General features: G+C 43.9%; 1 protein-coding gene across 12 annotated transcripts in view; it reads right to left on the minus strand.

Moving 5' to 3' along the window:
• RAD52 (RAD52 homolog, DNA repair protein) overlaps positions 1–18,882 on the minus strand; it is a 53,769-nt gene that overhangs the window by 23,498 nt on the left and 11,389 nt on the right. For 7 of the 12 annotated variants that reach the window (XM_066258671.1, XM_066258673.1, XM_066258670.1 and 4 more), the window contains 10 exons: positions 17,326–17,426; positions 15,612–15,713; positions 14,935–15,028; positions 14,685–14,752; positions 12,152–12,270; positions 11,183–11,258; positions 3,204–3,400; positions 2,893–3,038; positions 565–645; positions 3–206 (listed from right to left, as the gene is read on the minus strand). In XM_066258671.1, coding sequence (XP_066114768.1) covers positions 3–206; positions 565–645; positions 2,893–3,038; positions 3,204–3,400; positions 11,183–11,258; positions 12,152–12,270; positions 14,685–14,752; positions 14,935–15,028; positions 15,612–15,713; positions 17,326–17,415 — 1,177 coding nt within the window. In that variant the 5' untranslated portion in view covers positions 17,416–17,426. Of the gene's footprint in view, positions 1–2; positions 207–564; positions 646–2,892; positions 3,039–3,203; positions 3,401–11,182; positions 11,259–12,151; positions 12,271–14,684; positions 14,753–14,934; positions 15,029–15,611; positions 15,714–17,231; positions 17,427–18,882 lie in introns of those variants that run through there. The other 5 variants (XM_066258677.1, XM_066258681.1, XM_066258675.1 and 2 more) reach the window with 5 other exon arrangements.

Below are 18,882 nucleotides of genomic sequence, written 5' to 3' on the forward strand. Positions count from 1 at the left end.
ACCTGCTATGTGCTGGTTGACGGTGGAAGTTTGGAGATGCCAAGGTTCACGTTTTGCTTGTGGATTCTGGTGGCAAACACTCTGTGGGGTCACCATCTGGTTCTGCAGTACTGGTGTGGCAGCAGCCCAGTGTGGTTCTGGTCTAGACAAGGGTTGAACAACACTGTCCCCTGCATCTGGAGCCATAACCCACATTTCAAAACTGTCTGCAAGGACAAAGCACAGGAAAATGTAACATCAACAAACAAGGAAGTGTTTCATAAGACATCCCATGCTTTAAGTGCCCTATGGTAGTTTTTTAATTTCTCTGTCCCCAACCCCCAAAAGTACACTGAAGCTTCTCTTAGGTTAGAACAATAGAGGAGCTGAATCTGTGCTACTAGTCAGAAATGCCATCAGTCCATTCTTCCTTTTTCCTAAAACTCCATGGGCCTATACAACAAAAGATTTTTATGACTCTTTTAAAGTGCATTTGTAACTACCAAAGGGATCCAGCACAGAAACTTCCAGCATTTCATAGACATTTCCTGATTAATACTTAGCATTCTTTTAGCTCCTACCGACCTGCAGGGAAGTCTTTCTCCGAGAGTGGTCCTGCACCAGTAGCGATGGGAGCGCTGTGCTTCACAAGTGCCACTGGCTCTGCTACAGTCACACACAGAGAGACCACAGCAGTACTTCATTAGATGGCGCAGCCTCAGAAGTGCAAAGCTTCCTGGGGTTACACTGGTTGATAGCACAGCCAGTAGCAGAATTCAAGATTCCCGAGTCCCAATCCTACCTATAGATCTATAAAAGATTTAAAATATTTTTTCTTCCTACCCAATTAGGAGGAAACCATTTATTTCTCCTTTAGTGGCAAAAATAGAAGAGTTATTAGAAGACATCTGGGCTAGCTTTTAAAGCTATAGCCCTTGTTGCCCTGGCTGGATAGCTCAGTTGGTTAAAGCATCTTCCAGAAGAGCGAAAGTTGCTGAGTCAATCCCTGGTCAGGACACATACAGGAATAGATCAATGTTCCTGCCTCTCTCTTTTCCCCCTTGCTCTCTAAAATCAATAAAATGAAAATTTTTAAAAAATTAAAGACATAGCCCTTGTTTCAATAAAGAAAGTCTAGAGCAGTTCAATATAGAATTCAGTATAGAAAAACCAATATAGCCTGGTCTGTGGTGGCGCAGTGGATAGAGCATTGATCTGAAAAGCTGAGGTTGCTGGTTCAAAACCCTGGGTTTGCCAGGTCAAGGCACATATGCCAAGCAGCCAATGAACAACTAAAGTGAAGCAACTACGAGTTGATACTTCTTGCTCTCCCCTCCTCTCTCTCCTCTAATACCAATAAGTAAAATCTTAAAAAAGGAGAAAAAGAAAAACCAACATAAACAGTGACTGGTGGAATAAGGATAGGGGAAAGGCCTAGAGGACACTCCTCTACCCCTCAACCCCAAAGACTTCTGCAACGGCTTGGAAGTTAAAGATCTAGAATAAATTTTTTATTAAGAACATCCCCAGCACAGTAAGTTGGGTTTTTCTCCCTACATTAATATCAGCCTCAGTGCTGAGAGGCGTTTTTTGTGTGTTTTTTTTTAGAGACAGAGAGTCAGAGTAAGGGATAGACAGGGACAGACAGACAGGAACTGGAAAGATGAGAAGCATCAATCATTAGTTTTTTGTTGCGCATTGCAACACCTTAATTGCTCATTGATTGCCCTCCCATACGTGCCTTGACCATGGGCCTTCAGCAGACCGAGTAACCCCTTGCTCGAGCCAGTGACCTTAGGTCCAAGCTGGTGAATTTTTGCTCAAACCGGATGAGCCCGCGCTCAAGCTGGCGACCTCCGGTCTCGAACCTGGGTCTTCTGCATCCCAGTCCGACGCTCTATCCACTGCTCCACTGCCTGGTCAGGCCCTGAGAGGCATATTAATGTAAGCAAGTCCTCTATGAACTTCATAATTCTTAGGGAGAAGCTAGGCAAAAATCCAACTGATATGGAAAAAATAACTTCTATATACTACTCCCACTGAATCTGGACTCTGAAATTACCTCAAGTTTGAAGGTAAGTAGTTGCCAAAAAAACCCGTTACTTTCAAACTCAAATTTGCCTTAGAGTGGCTGAGAAAGGGTTTATAATGCAGAAGCAGCAAGTTTTTCTGCATAACTGAAGTAAAAAAAAAAAAAAAAAGTTCTGTAACATGAAATTTCTAGTTCCAGGCCCTGGCCGGTTGGCTCAGCGGTAGAGCGTCGGCCTAGCGTGCGGAGGACCCGGGTTCGATTCCCGGCCAGGGCACACAGGAGAAGCGCCCATTTGCTTCTCCACCCCTCCGCCGCGCTTTCCTCTCTGTCTCTCTCTTCCCCTCCCGCAGCCAAGGCTCCATTGGAGCAAAGATGGCCCGGGCGCTGGGGATGGCTCTGTGGCCTCTGCCTCAGGCGCTAGAGTGGCTCTGGTCGCAACATGGTGACGCCCAGGATGGGCAGAGCATCGCCCCCTGGTGGGCAGAGCGTCGCCCCTGGTGGGCGTGCCGGGTGGATCCCGGTCGGGCGCATGCGGGAGTCTGTCTGACTGTCTCTCCCTGTTTCCAGCTTCAGAAAAAATGAAAAAAAAAAAAAAAAATGAAAAAAAAAAAAAAAAGAAATTTCTAGTTCCAGATTTTGTCAGGTCCATTTCCTTTATTCCTCCCCAGAAGATTAGTATCTTTAGAAATGGGGAAATTTACAGCAGGATTTCACTCTCTTAATTTTTTGGACTCCTCTATTGCATGTGTATCTTGAGGGAAGTCTGACCTCCAGTTTGGAGCTAACCACACTTCTGGCAGAGGATCAGGTCCCTCAGTCAACAAACCTTTCCTGGGTAGGTATACCTCCCTGAACCCTCGACTCCCCTCCTTCTCACAAACCCTGATTCTTCTTTTCAACAGATGGAGCAGATTGTTGAGCTTGCTGCTGTTTCTCCATTTGCTCCCGGAACTGCTGCTGCAACTGTTTCTGCCGGAGTTTCCGCTGGTAGGTAGCATCACTCTCCACAGCAGAGGGTGCCAGGCTCCTGCAGCAGAAGAGCAGCAAGGTGGGAGTGAGTTCCTGAGTTCACTGCATAAGTGCCCAGTTCCTAAGGGAGCACACAAACCAATCTGCTGGCCTGGAGGTAGAAAGGGAGATTTCTGAGACAAGAGAAGACAGAGGAAAGGAATGGAGGAGGTAGGCCCCGTACCGGGAGCTGCTATCCTTATCCCTCAATGTCACCATGTGGGGATCATCTGAGTGACCTGGTCTGCAAGGGGAGGTCACCTCCTGTGGTTCTGTGGGTCCCAGAGCCATGTTCTGGCAGCAGCTGCTGTATCTCGCTTGTTCCACAGATGGTTCAAAATCTTGTCTCTTTGCTTTAGTTAAATCCACTTCAAGAGGCAACTAATAAGGGAAGAAAGGGGGGATAACTTCTACCAGCCACTTTTCCCCTTCCTTTCTTCTGTCTGACTTAAAGATCTAGACTCCTAGTAAACAGCATTTGGCAATCCTCTATCCATCATGCCTTCTAGGTCCTGAGAAGCTAAAACAGAAGATCTAAAATTTCAAGTAATATTTTTAATGACATGAGGAGTTAAACAATTTCATTTTCTATGTTGTATTAATAAAATTTATTTTTTTAAATTTGAATATTCATTTTAGAGGGAAGAGAGAGAGAGAAAGGGGAAGGAGCAGGAAGCATCAACTCCTATATGTGCCTTGACCAGGCAAGCCCAGGGTTTTGAACTGGCAACCTCAGCATTCCAGGTCAACGCTTTATCCACTGCGCCACCCCAGGTCAGGCCCTCATCTTCTTTTTTTCTTTTTTCTTTTTTTTTTTTTTTGTATTTTTCTGAAGCTGGAAACGGGGAGAGACAGTCAGACAGACTCCCGCATGCGCCCGACCGGGATCCACCCGGCACACCCACCAGGGGCGACGCTCTGCCCACCAGGGGGCGATGCTCTGCCCATCTGGGGCGTCGCTCTGATGCGACCAGAGCCACTCTAAGTGCCTGGGGCAGAGGCCAAGGAGCCATCCCCAGCGCCCGGGCCATCTTTGCTCCAACGGAGCCTCGGCTGCCGGAGGGGAAGAGAGAGACAGAGAGGAAGGAGAGGGGGAGGGGTGGAGAAGCAGATGGGTGCTTCTCCTGTGTGCCCTGGCCGGGAATCTAACCCGGGACTCCTGCAGGCCAGGCCGACGCTCTACCACTGAGCCAACCGGCCAGGGCCCTCATCTTCTTTTTTAATGGCAATTACCATAGAATCTTTGTGGACACCTCCACCTTCTCTGCCCTCCATGCCAGAACTTCCCCTGCGAACACAACACACGTCACAGAAAAAGCAGTCTGCTGTGGCACAATGCAGTGTCCCCTCAAATGGCAGGAAGAAGAAAACTTAAAAAGCACCGACAAAGGCCCTGGCCGGTTGGCTCAGTGGTAGAGCGTCGGCCTGGCGTGCAGAAGTCCCAGGTTCGATTCCCGGCCAGGGCACACAGGAGAAGCGCCCATCTGCTTCTCCACCCCTCCCCCTCTCCTTCCTCTCTGTCTCTCTCTTCCCCTCCCACAGCCAAGGATCCATTGGAATAAAGTTGGCCCAGGCGCTGAGGATGGCTCTACGGCCTCTGCCTCAGGCGTTAGAATGGCTCTGGTCGCAACAGAGCGACGCCCCAGATGGGCAGAGCATCGCCCCCTGGTGGGCATGCCGGGTGGATCCCGGTCGGGCGCATGCGGGAGTCTGTCTGACTGCCTCCCCGTTTCCAACTTCAGAAAAATACAAAAAAAAAAAAAAGGGCACGGACAAAGGTTGTGGGACAGGACAACAGGGAATCTCCCAGCTGGGGCTGTTCCTGCATCTAACCACAGGAGAGTGTGAGACTGTCTGTTTCAGAGCCTCTGGCAGGTTGTTTCACTTTCAAGCCATGAGTATTACAGAAACCCAGAGCTTTTTCACTTGGAAGAACTTCTCTCTCATAATATGGATACTGGTACAATAATTAAAAATGAAGGAATGAGTTGACTACATTTTGATAAAGACAACCTGAAAATGAAAATCATACTATGAAATTTCTCATATACATTGGAAAGAAAATGAGTAGGTTAAAAAGATATGAGCTTATGCTACAACATGGATTGAGAACCTTACACTAAGTAAAATAGCCTATCACAAAAGGACAAATATGTATGATTCAATTTATATGAGGTACATAGAGTTGTCAAAATCAGACAGAAAGTGGACTGGTGTCTGACCTGTGGTGGCGCAGTGGATAAAGCGTCGACCTGGAATGCTGAGGTCGTCGGTTCAAAACCCTAAGCCTGCCCAGTCAAGGCACATGAGTTGATGCTTCCTGCTCCTCAACCCTCTCCTCCTTTTCTCTCTCTCTCTCTCTATCCTCTCTAAAATCAATAAATAAAATCTTAAAAAAAAAAAAAAGGGCCCTGGCCAATGGCTCAGTAGTAGAATGTCAAGTCAGCCCAGCATGTAGATGTTCAGGGTTGGATTCCCAGTCAGGGCACATGGGAGAAGCAACCATCTGCTTCTCTACCCTTCCCTCTCCTCTTCCCCCTCCCCTCCTCTTTCTCTCTCTTTCTCATCCCAGGATTGACTCAAGTGTATTGGCCGCAGGTGCTGAGAATGGCTCCATGGAGCTTCTGCCTCAGGCACTAAAAGTAGCTTGGTTATACTTGAAAAAATAAAAAAATAAAAGTAGCTTGGTTATGAGCATGGCCTGAGATGGGCAGAGCATCAGCCCCAGTGGGGGGGAATTTGGGAGTCTGTCTCTCTATCCACCCTCTCTCACTTGGAAAAGAAGGGAAAAAAATGGTCTAGGAGTTGCCAGAGGCTGATTAGGGAAGTGGGGAGTGATTGTTTAATGATAGTTGTCTACGGCCATACCACCCTGAATGCGCCCGATCTCATCTGTTTAATGATAGTTCCAATTTTATAAGAAGAGTTATAGAAACATAATGGTGAGGCTTGCACAACATAATCAATGTATCTAACACCACTGAACCATATACCTTTAAATGGTCAAGATGGTAAATTTCATTATGTATATTTTACTACAATAACAAGTTGAAAAAAGTCGGAAATGAGCTTTGAAAAAAATTAGAAAGATTGCCAATGCTAAGTGCTTTGGAGGCTATGGAACAATTGGTGTGCTGATACACAGTGGTGCGGGAGTGATTAGTACACCACACCAGAAACTGAAGACACTGCTAAAACTAAGAGTTTGTTATCCTCTGACTTGACCCAGTAATTCCCTATATAACCAAGTATGTATGTGACCAAAACACATGTAAAGCCTGACCAGGCGGTGGCAGAGTGGATGGACCATCGGAGTGGGACACAGAAGACCCAGGTTCGAGACCCCAAGGTTACCAGCTTGAGCACAGGCTCATCTGGTTTGAGCAAGGCTCACCAGCTTGGGCCAAGGTCGCTGGCTTGAGCAAGGGGTCACTTGGTCTGCTGTAGCCACCCAATCAAGGCACATTTGAGAAAACAATCAATGAACTAAGGTGCCACAATGAGGACTTGATGCTTCTCATCTCTCTCCATTCCTGTCTGTCCCAAACTGTCTCTCTCTCTGTCTCTCTCTGTCACACAAAAACACACACACACACACACACACTCACAAACACATGTACAAGAATGTTAACAGCAGCCCCAAAGCTACAAAAGTCTCAAGTCTTAAAGTCTGAATGGGAAAAAACTGTGGGACACTTGTGCAATAGAAAACTGTACGGCAATGAAAATGCCACATGCAACATGAGTGAATCTCATAAACACGCTGAATGAAAACCAGACACAAAACTTTTATCCCAAAAAGTATAAAATAGTCAAAACTAATCTATGTTGTTAAAAGTGGTTTTCCTTGGTGGTGATGAGAAGGGGAGGGGTTGGCAGTAACTGCAAGGGACACAATTGAGACTTCTAGAATACTGGTAATGTTTTGTCTTGATTTAGATGCTGGTTAATGTGGATGTGTCTAAGATATGTGCCCTTTTTTTTTTTCTGAAGTGAGAATCTGGGTGGCAGAGAGACAGACTCCTGCAAGCACCCAACCAGGATCCACTCGGTATGCCCACCAGGGGGAGACGCTCTGCCCTTCTGGGCCATTGCTCTGACCGGAGCCATTCTAGCACCTGAGGCAAAGGCCATGGAGCCATCCTCAGCACCAGAGTTAATTTTGCTCCAATGGAGCCTTGGCTTTGGGAGGGAAAGAGAGAGATAGAGAAATAGAGAGAAAGGAGAGGGGGAAGGGTGGAGAAGCAGATGGGCACTTCTCCTGTGTGCCCTGGCCGGGAGCCAGGCCGGCACTCTACCACTGAGCCAACCAGCCAGGGCCTAAGATATATGCCCTTGTCTACATGCCTCTATGTACTTAATACTTCAATCAATTTTTATAAAGCTCAAACTATACAATTTCATGTATATAATGTTAAAAAACAGAAAAAAAAATCTATGAGGCTAGATGTCAGAAGTTAGGACAGTAGTTACTTTTGAAATGAAAAAGTCAAGGCAGTGAAAGGGAGGGGAAAGTACGGTTCTGAGGTGCTGGTAATGTTCTGTTTCCCTACTGAGGAGGCAAACACGTCACTTCTAAAAACTCATCAGCCTATGCCATTATGATTTGTGCAGTTATCTGTGTGTATACTGTATGTCATTTAAGAAATTTATTTTTAAAATAAGAGCAGAAAAGAGAGAGAGTGATATCAGCAAAGTGGTAGACTAGGAAGCTCCAGGCCTTCCCCCTACAGAGACACAGAGTTAACAGCAGTGTAAAGATCACCTTTGTGAGAACGCCAGTGACCAGATTAGAAGCTATAGCACTGAGTCCAACATTCAACCAAGATTCCAAGTCCTAGACAAGAAAAAGCTGTAGATGTTCATCACCACCCAATTAGAGTTATAAGAAATACTAAAGGGATTTCTATAAGAAAATATCAGAAATATGAATAATAAAATGGCAATAACTACATAAATGTAAATAGATTAAGTGCTCCAATAAAAAGACAAAGGGTGGCTGAATGGACAAGAAAACTAAATCCATAGATATGCTGCCTACAGGACACCCACTTCAGATTGAAAGCACACAGACTGAAAGGGAAGGGATGGAAAAAGTATTTCATGCAAATGGAAATGAAAAAAAAATGAAGTAACAATCCTTTTGTCACACAAAATAGGCTCACCTGACCAGCCGATGGCACAGTGGATAGAGCATCAGACTGGGACACAGAGGACCCAGGTTCAAGACCCCGAGGTCACCAGCTTGAGTGCGGGCTCATCCGGTTTGAGCAAAAGCTCACCAGCTTGAACCCAAGGTTGCTGGCTTGAGCAAGGGGTCACTCGGTCTGCTGGAGCCCCCCACTCCCCCCAGTCAAGACACATATGAGAAAGTAATCAATGAACAACGAAGGTGCTGCAACGAAGAATTGATGCTTCTCATCTCTCTCCCTTCCTATCTGTCCCTATCTGTCCCTCTCTCTGTCAAAACAAACAAACAAACAAAAAAAAATAGGCTCTAAAACAAAAACTATAATGACTATAACAAGAAACAAAGAATACATAACAATAAAAGGATCAATCTAACAGAAGGGTGTAACACAAAAAGACCCTCAATAGCCAGAGCAGTCCTGAGAAAAAAGAATAAAGCTTGAAGTATCACACTACCTGACTTCAAATTATACTATAAAGGTATATAATAATCAAAACAGCATGGTATTGGCAGAAAAACAGACACGCAGACCAATGGAACAGAATTGAGAGCCCAGAAATAAAACCTCATGAATATGGCAAATAATTTTTGACAAAAAAGCCAAAAACACATAATAGAGAAAAGAAAGCCTCTTTAATAAATGGTGCTGGGCCCTGGCCGGTTGGCTCAGTGGTAGAGTGTCAGCCTGGCATGCAGGAGTCCCGGCTTCAATTCCCGGCCAGGGCACACAGGAGAAGCACCCATCTGCTTCTCCACCCCTCCCCCTCTCCTTCCTCTCTGTTTCTCACTTCCCCTCTCACAGCCAAGGCTCCATTGGAGCAAAGTTGGCCTGGGCGCTGAGGATGGTTCCATGGCCTCTGCCTCAGGCGCTAGAATGGCTCTGGTTGCAACAGAGCAATGTCCCAGATGGGCAGAGCATCGCCCCCTGGTGAGCGTGCTGGGTGGATCCCGGTCGGGCACATGCAGGAGTCTGTCTGACTGCCTCCCCGTTTCCAACTTCAGAAAAATACAAATAAATAAATAAATAAATAAATGGTGCTGGGAAAATTGGAAAGCCACATGCAAAAGAATTAAACTGGATACAGTTTGTCCCCCTGCACAAAAATTAATTCAGAGTGGATCAAAGACCTAACTATAAGATCTGAAACAATAAATTACATAGAAGAAAAGATAGGTACTAAACTTATGAACCTTTGCTGTAGAAAACATTTAATGAATTTGACCCCAAAGACAAGGGAAGTACAGGCAAAAATAAATGAATGGGACTATGTCAAACTAAAAATCTGCACATCAAAAGAAACTGACAACAAAACAAAAAGGCAGCCAAATAAATGAAAGATGATATTTGCAAACAGCTCCAATAAGGGGTTAATATCCAAATATATAAAGAACTCATAAAGCTCAGCAACAAACTATCCAATTAAAAAATGAGGAGAGGATCTGAATAGACACTTCTTTCATGAAGACATAGAAACAACAAATAAATATATGAAAAGATGCTCATCTTCATTAGCTATTAGAAAAACACAAATCAAAACTACAATGAGATACCACCTCACACCTGTTAGATTGGCTATTATCAGCAAGACAGGTAATAACAAGTGTTGGAGAGGCTGTGGAGAAAAAGGAATCCTCATCCACTGATGGTGGGAATGTAAATGAGTACAACCATTATGGAAGAAAGTATGGTGGTTCCTCAAAAAATTAAGAATTACCATATGACACAGCAATCCCCCTACTGGGTATCTACTTCCAAAACTCAAAAACATTAGTACATAATGATACATGCAACCCATGTTCTTTGCAGCATTATTCACAGTGGCCAAGACATGGAAACAACCAAAGTGTCCTCAAGAGAAAATTGGATCAAGAAGATGTGGTACATATATACAATGGAATACTACTCAGCCATAAAAAAAGATGAGGCCTGGCCTGTGGTGGTGCAGTGGATAAAGCGTCCACCTGGAAATGCAGAGGTCGCCGGTTCGAAACCCTAGGCTTGCCTGGTCAAGGCACATATGGGAGTTGATGCTTCCAGCTCCTCCCCCCTTCTCTCTCTCTCTCCCTCTCTGTCTCTCTCTCTCCCTTTCTCTCTCCTCTCTAAAATGAATAAATAAAATTTAAAAAAAAAGATGAAATACTGCCATTTATGAAACATGGATGGACCTTGAGAATATTATGCTAAGCAAAATAAGTCAGAAAAAGCTAAGACCTATATGATTTCACTCATATGTGGGATATAAAACTGAGACTTGGCCTGACCTGTGGTGGCGCAGTGGATAAAGCATCGACCTGGAAATGCTGGGGTCGCCGGTTCGAAACCCTGGGCTTGCCTGGTCAAGGCACATATAGGAGTTGATGCTTCCAGCTCCTCTCCCCTTCTCTCTCTCTGTTTCTCCTCTCTCTCTCTCTCTCTCTCTGTCTCTCCCTCTCCTCTCTAAAAAAAAAACAAAAAAATACTGAGACTCAGACACAGACAGGGAGAGATGGGTGGAGGACGGGAGTTAAGGGGGCCAAAATACATGGTGACGGAAAAAAGTCTGGCTTTGGGTGATGGGCACACACGCAATGAATAGTTCACAGGCTATGGAGATGTACACCTGAAACCTATGTGTTCCTATGGGTCAATGTCACCCCCTTAAATTTAATTCCTAAGTTAAAAAAATTAGGAAATGACAGTGGTGCCATGGAGGGCTATGTGCTCCTTTTAAGGTTTCAAAGACCATTCCCAACCACAGTTCTCTACACATCAGAGAGAAGTTACATAAATCTCTAGGCTTCAATTTCTTCAGCTGTGAAATAAGGTGACTAATTCCTGCAAGCTCTGATAGTGAAAGAAGTCTGAACTGCATATTCCAGACCCTCTAAATAGCTGAGTCACCTCTCTCTACATCCCCAGATACTCAACCCATGACACAAGGGAATTAGTTGTATCTACTACAACACACTCCATTCATCCATTTCTAACATACCTGGCGTGGAAGCTTATTTAGTGACCTCAGATAGTCTTTGTCCAGAATACAATTTCCAAGTGCATTCCCAAAGCATCTAAGGGTAAGAAACAAAAAGGCCAACAAGGCTGAAAATTATTATATATAGATATCAGGGAACAGTTATCACTCTGCAAGCTGCTTCTCAAAGGCAGCAGAGGGAATGCACCCTCATACACCTAGTTATTGCATACCTGCCATCTTCCTGCACGAGGCTGGGCTGAGAAGACAGCAGTAAGCATAACAGTCACAAGTCCCTGTCCTCATGAGAGGCAGTGAGTATGAAAAGATCGTGAAACCATTCACAAAACCCCATCAGCCGCCTCCTGACAAGGAACACAAATTCCAGAGCAGAGACGTTGCCCCCAAGGGCTGCTCCAAGTCCTCAAAAACAGAAGGTCACACACACTTGGGGGCACAATCCTCCAGGACTCAAGTTCCTTACATGGGATATACGCACTCCTTTACAGGCTACAGCATTGCACATTTTTATTGCACGTCTATACATGTACAGTATTTTTTCTGGTGATCTAATTCACTTCAAATCTCAAAAGTATCTATAACCCCAAAAGGTTAACCTACTCTATGTTAACTAAAGGACACACACAATAGAGTGCTCAGGTGTGTTAAGGAGCACAAGGAAGCTGTCTACGTGCTCGTGTGGGGAGGTCCCCAGACACGTTACTGACTAGAGGAGAAATGAGTGTGCAAAGTCAAGTGCAGAACAGAGAACACAGTATCTACTACCTCCCCGGAAAGGTAGTATATGCTGAAGCATAGCGTAGCACTGGGAAAATATAGGGAGAGTAGGAAAGCAAGGCAGACAGGCAGTGAGACTTATGTATTGTGATTTTTTAACAATGGGACTATACTACCTTTTCAAAAACACCAAAACTGCTTTGAAACAAGCATGGAAATGAAGCAGGTTTAACTCCAACCCTTTTTGCTTACCTCAGTGCTCGCTTCAGCCCATCTGTCACTGCCTCCTTCCTTGCCTTCTCCAAAGACAAGGCTTTGGACTTGAGGCCCTCACTAACACCATAGCCCACATCTTCATGATAGGAACCATCCTGGAGGAAGAGGAGTTCAAAGTCTAACATGAAAAGCTGCAGTAGTCTCTGGTTCTATAGCTCTTCTTTTCCTCAAGCACCAGCGTTCAAACTGGGCAAACATAACCCAAGGGCCCTGCTAAAGGGCACATGGATACAGAAAGTTTAAGAGAATCAATTTCTAGTACTGTTTCCTAGAGCTGATCTGCTTGGAAATGTGGCTGTGGTCAAGACAATTCTCCTTTCCCACTGCCTCTTTTACATATAAATGCATACTTCCAACTCATGCCAAATCTCATTACCCAGTGGCACAAAAACTTCTGAGATACCAAACAAAAGGAAATTTTTAAATATTGTATTTAACAGACTCAAGTGGTTGGCCAGCAAATCCTTTCACAAGTCATGTGGTATATCCACTTCCTGGCCTTAGCCAACAGTGAAGATGCAGCTCACCAAGTTACTAGCACATAGAGAATTTAATATAATTCCTGATGATAGCAGTCTGATTTTTGATATATAACTCAGAAAGCATTCAAAGAAATGAATGACACTGTAAGAAAACTCTTTCCATTCCCAGTTTATTTATGTGAGTAATGTTTTTTAGTACTGTTTATAAAAATGAAAAGTCGTACTAGAATTAAGGCTGAATGTTCTGTCTAGGAGTAAGTATCATATTAAACTCTGGATATATAAACTGAAAAGAAAGAAATGGCTTCATCCATATCATTAAGAAATGCATTTTCCATAACATTTTAGTTGTGTTAAGTATAAAAATTTTGATGGAGTATTGCTGTCTCTTAAACACAATTGACTAATCATTGTGTGCTAATAATACCTATAACAGTAACTCAATCCAGAAGAAATTCTGTATTATTTAGAGCCTTCAGGTCACTAGAAATTTACCCAAAAAATTTAATTTTATACTCACACACTGAGACAAAGAAGTATGATGAAATTATTAATAAAAATATTTCAGTGATAAATTGTTTTAGGATAAAAGCCAGTGGAGAAATAAAATGAAAATATGAGTTCAAGAAGAAACAATATAAGATTTCTTATGCCTGAAGAATAGCTTAAAAGAATAGCTTGCTCATGTATTTTTTTTAATGGATGACAGTATTTACTCCCCTATGACATTTAGAATCACTTGGTACATTACAAAAAGATTTAACAGATTTATTTTAGAATGTCAAATTTTATAATATGCCCAAAAATATAGTCTTGCAGCCTGACCTGTGGTGGCGCAGTGGGATAAAGCGTCGACCTGGAACACTGAGGTTGCCGGTTCGAAACCCTGGGCTTGCCTGGTCAAGGCACATATGGGAGTTGATGCTTCCTGCTCCTCCCCCTTCTCTCTCTCTCCCCTCTCTCTAAAAATCAATAATAAAAAAAATATATATATATATATATAGTCTTGCAACTGTTTATATTTGTGGTGGAAACTTTTTTTTTTAAGATTTTATTTATTGATTTTAGAGAGAGGAGAGGGAAAGGCGGGGACAAGCAGGAAATATCAACTCATTATTGTAGTAGTTTCTTCTGATATGTGCCTTGACCAGTCAAGCCTGGGGTTACAAACCAGTGACCTCAGTCAGCATTCCAGGTCAATGATTATCCACTGTACCACCACAGGTCAGGTTTATGGTGAAAACTTTTAAGTGTCAACTTAAAAAATGTACAGAGAACAGGCCAGGTGCCTCAGTGGATAAAGCATTGTCCCAGCATGCTGAGGTCACCAGGTCCACCCTGGGTCAAGGCATGAGAGAGAAGCAATCAATGAGGATACAACTAAATAAATGACTAAGTGGAACAATGAGTTGATGCCTCTCTCTCTCTCTCTTTCTTAAATGGATGGGAAAAATTTTTTTTTAATGTGCAGAGAACAGAGATTTTCAAAATTCTGTTAAGGGCCACATGGGAAAGAATGTTTTAATTTTTATTTATTTATTTTTTTACAGAGACAGAGAGTGAGTCAGAGAGAGGGTAGACAGGGACAGACAGACAGGAACGGAGAGAGATGAGAAGCATCAATCATTAGTTTTTCATTGTGCATTGCAACACCTTAGTTGTTCATTGATTGCTTTCTCATATGTGCCTTGACCGCAGGCCTTCAGCAGACCAAGTAACCCCTTGCTGGAGCCAGCGACCTTGGATTCAAGCTGGTGAGCTTTTCCTCAAACCAGATGAGCCCGCACTCAAGCTGGCGACTTTGGGGTCTCGAACCCGGGTCCTCTGCATCCCAATCCGACGCTCTATCCACTGCGCCACCGCCTGGTCAGTCATGGGAAAGAATGTTTTAATACCATCATGCTAAAGAAGGTGGTAAAGACTCAGCTCTGAGGCCCCTTTCCCCTCTTGGCTGTGCCACAGCCTGGAGACTGCCCTACCTGCTCCCTCTCTGACCCAGCGCAGCACGGCTATCCCATCACCCTCACCTTCAACTGGACTCTCACAAACGCACAGACTCCCACGTAGAACTTGCCGTTGTTAAGGTCAACAAAATCTAGGAGTGGGAAAGAAAACCAGTAGGAGAAGATACTGACCCTATGCTTTACCCATATTCTTCCTGCTGGCAACCAAATACACCTACCCCACATCCTCACCCACAAAAGTGCTCTTATCAGAAATTAGACAATGCCAAGTAAGAGAGATGAAGAAGTCACCATTGCCAGAAAACATACTCACCCACATTCTGCTGTGTGATAGAGTGTGCCCAACCATTGTAGCCAAACATCTCATTGGCCAGATTAATTACCCTATGACCTTCAATGTAACACACCTGGGGGGAAAAAAAGGAAAAAAAAAAAAAGGCTTGTTAAAATTTCTTGACATATCTATATGTAGATCAAATTTTATCTGTTCCCCATCAACTTATTTGGCATAACTGCCCTTAAACATTCCAGGAAAACTCTCAGTGAACTTATTTCAAAGATCCTTCCTGAAAGAGCCAGTTAGAACAAACCTCTGCCTGGAGGGATTGGATGCAAGGGTCAAGATATCCACTTGCCTAGCAGTTTCCAAAGCTCAGTTTCCAAAAAGGTACACATCTCAGGTTGACATATGTTACAGAAGACCAAAAACATACACAAAAGTTAAAATTAGAAACAAATGTCAAGAGGTATTTTTAAAAAGTTGTGTAAAAATCCTATGATGGCAGGTATATAAAAGTCTCAAGACAATGCTTGGGTCACTTCAGATGACAATGAAGACTAGAAGCCATCCCCTCCCAAAGACACTAGGAAACAGTGGTAACAGTGAACAAGAGACCTTCTGGATGCACAAGGACCCAGAGAGGGGTTGACAAGATCATCTGAGAAGTCAGCCATATGGGTGACCCTGTTCAGGTGTGTATCCTCTCCTACCTTCTGGCCTGCTCCAGCCATGCGGCTACTTATGTATTCTGGGCCCAGCTTCTGCCTCAGAGCATTCTGGATGGCCTGGTACTCCTCTGCTGTGTATTGGTACTACAATCCAGAAAAAAAATTAAATTGAAATTTCCAACATTCAGCAAATCTTCAACTTTTTGGTCTCCATTTTACACTCTTTAAAAATATTGCGGAACCTGAGAGTGTTTGTTTATATAGGCTATATCTATTTAAGATTAGGAATTAAATCTGAGATTTTTTTTTTTTTTTACAGAGCCAGAGAGAGTCAGAGAGAGGGATACACAGGGACAGACAGACAGGAATGGAGAGATGAGAAGCATCAATCATCAGTTTTTCGTTGTGACACCTTAGTTGTTCATTGATTGCTTTCTCATATGTGCCTTGACCGCAGGCCTTCAGCAGACCAAGTAACCCCTTGCTTGAACCAGCGACCTTGGGTCCAAGCTGGTGAGCTTTCTGCTCAAACCAGATGAGCCCGCGCTCAAGCTGGCGACCTCAGGGTCTCAAACCTGGGTCTTTGGCATCCCAGTCCGACGCTCTATCCACTGCGCCAGGCTAAATCTGAGATACTTTTTAAAAAAATATTTTCATAAGGAAAAACTTTTATTTGTAAATGTTTATTTTATTGATTTTAGAGAGAGAGAGAGAGACAGGAACATAGATCCATTCCTGTATGTGCCCTGACCAGGGGATGGAACTGGCAACTTCTGTGCTTCGGGAACCAAGCTATCCGGCCAGAGTGAATATAAGAAATTTATTTTAAGACACACATTCCACTAGCAGTCAGAGCTATGATATCACTCCATGCTACGCAGTCTCTGGAAAACTGCACCATTCACTCATGAGAGAATGAGAGTATAAAAAACAAGTAGTATTTTAGTATTATTATGAAAATAATTTTCACCTCATAGACTTTGAAAAGGTCTCATGGATCCCCAGGGGCCACTGAACCACATTTCAAGAACCACTGCCTTAAATGTTACTACTACCCCTACAATTTTCTCAAGCCAGAATAGGGAAACTAAAAATTGCCACTTCTGAGTCTACATGTGACATTTACGCAGGTAAAGGAGTAGAGGAGAGAAAACACCACAAGGAGTCTTCCTTCCACCATCTTCTCCAAAGCTGTGTACCTCTTCTTCAATTGAAAAATCCCCCACCCTACACAGATCAATATGCTACTTGCTTGGACCTTTGCCCCTTTGATTGTTTTCCCCTCCCCCGTTTATGTGAAATAAATACAAACAGATCTCTGGTAAAGACAAAGACAGATCTGGGTGTACAGAGCAAGAATCCTTTTATATGCACAGGATATCTCCATTTAGAATGACACCTGAAACTTTGGAAGCCTCCAAAATAGAGAACTGGATGAAAGGTAGGCAGGAGTGATAGGGAAACAGTAAAACTGTTCACACATAGTCATTGTTTGTTAGATCATATAAATATGTAATCCAAAATAAAATTTAAATAAAATTTAAGGCTAAATGTAATCCCTAGTACTATTAGTCTTTTGATGTGAAAGTTCTATAGTGCCCTGAGTTCATCAAAGGCCCCCAAATAATGCATCTAAAGGAAAAATAACAATAAACAGCTTACCCATGTACACATGACAGTGCTCCACAGATCACTTCTTCATATGTTTTTCCACTTAGCCTTATTTTTTGCAGATATGAAAAACCCAAACAGTTACCTGTCCAAAACACAATACAGAACTGCCACCAGCAGAAGGATGACTGTCACGACCTCCAAGACTTGCTTCCTCAGTCCCAGACATGTTCATTTGGTATACCTCTATATAAACAGAAGATTAACACAGAATGCTGAAGTCAGAAGGCAAGAACCCCTAAAAGTCAGATAAAACATCCACATGCAAGATCCTACAAGTTGCTCTGTTTACATACTTCTAAGCTCTGCCCCAATGGAGGACTACGTTCCTCAGTGCTTAGCTACTGTCCCACATCCCCTGAAATTCCCTTAGCAGCTGCTGCTGCTATCATTTCTTTTTTTAAATTCAATGAGAGGAGGGGAGGCAGAGAGACAGACTCCCACAAGTGCCCCAACCAGAATCCACTCGGCAAGCCCACTAGGGGGCAATGCTCTGCCCTCTGGGGCATTTCTCTGTTGCTCAGCAACCAAGCTCTTCTTAGTGCTTGAGGTGGAGGCCATGGAGCCATCCTCAGCACCCGGGGCCAACTCGCTCCAATCAAGCCATGGCTGCAGGAGAGGAAGAGAGAAGTGAGAGGGGGAGGAGTAGAGAAGCAGATGGGTACCTCTCCTGTGTGCCCTGACCGGGAATCGAATCCAGGACATCCACACACTTGGCCAATGCTCTACCACTGAGCCAATGCTCTACCACTCAGCAGCAGCCAGGGCTGCTGCTACTTTTCTGCTAAAATTCTTGTTAGGCTGATAGTGCTATTAAAGGTGATTTTTATAATGAGAATATGTTGTAATTATATATAATTATAATGTTTATAAATGAAAAAGTCAAAATTACAAAAACATTCTCAGGAAGAGCAAACAATTAACTTATTACCACCTACTGCATGAGCAACGTGAACCTGGCCTCTATGGGAACAACAACAAAAAAAAAGTAAGCCACAGTAACTGAGCTGCCTGCTAGGAGCTGACAATTAAAGAGTAAGAAGGGCCCTGGCCAGTTTGCTCAATGGTAGAGCACTGGCCTGGCATGTGGAAGTCCTGGGTTCAATTCCCAGTTCAGGACACACAGGAGAAGCGACCATCTGTTCCTCCACCCCTCCTCCTCCCCCTTCTCTCTCTCTCTCTCTCTCTCTCTCACTCTCACTCTCTCTCTCTCTCTTTCCTTCCTGTAGCCATGGCTCGACTGGTTTGAGCACATCAGCCCTGGGCGCTTAGGATGGCTCCGTGGAGCCTCCACCTCAGGCGCTAAAAATACCTCAGTTGCAAGCATGGCCCAGATGGGCAGAGAATCAGCCCCAGACTAGGGTTGCCAGATGAATCCAGTCAGGGCACATACGGGAGTCTGTCTCACTATCTCCCCTCCTCTCACTTGGAAAAGAAAATAAAAAGTAAGAGAAGGTAACAAAGAAGACCCGTCACTTTCAGGAATAATGGCACACTAGCCCATTTTGGTCCCTTGCAGCATCAGCTTCCTTTGGAACTTGTTAGAAATGTGAAGTCTCAGGCCCCACCCCAGACCTACTGAGTCAGAAACTAGACATGAGGCCTGGGAATTATGGCTTTACCAAGCTTACCAGGTGATTTT

This window comes from Saccopteryx bilineata, chromosome 2, assembly GCF_036850765.1.
Source record: "Saccopteryx bilineata isolate mSacBil1 chromosome 2, mSacBil1_pri_phased_curated, whole genome shotgun sequence".
NCBI lineage: Eukaryota > Metazoa > Chordata > Mammalia > Chiroptera > Emballonuridae > Saccopteryx > Saccopteryx bilineata.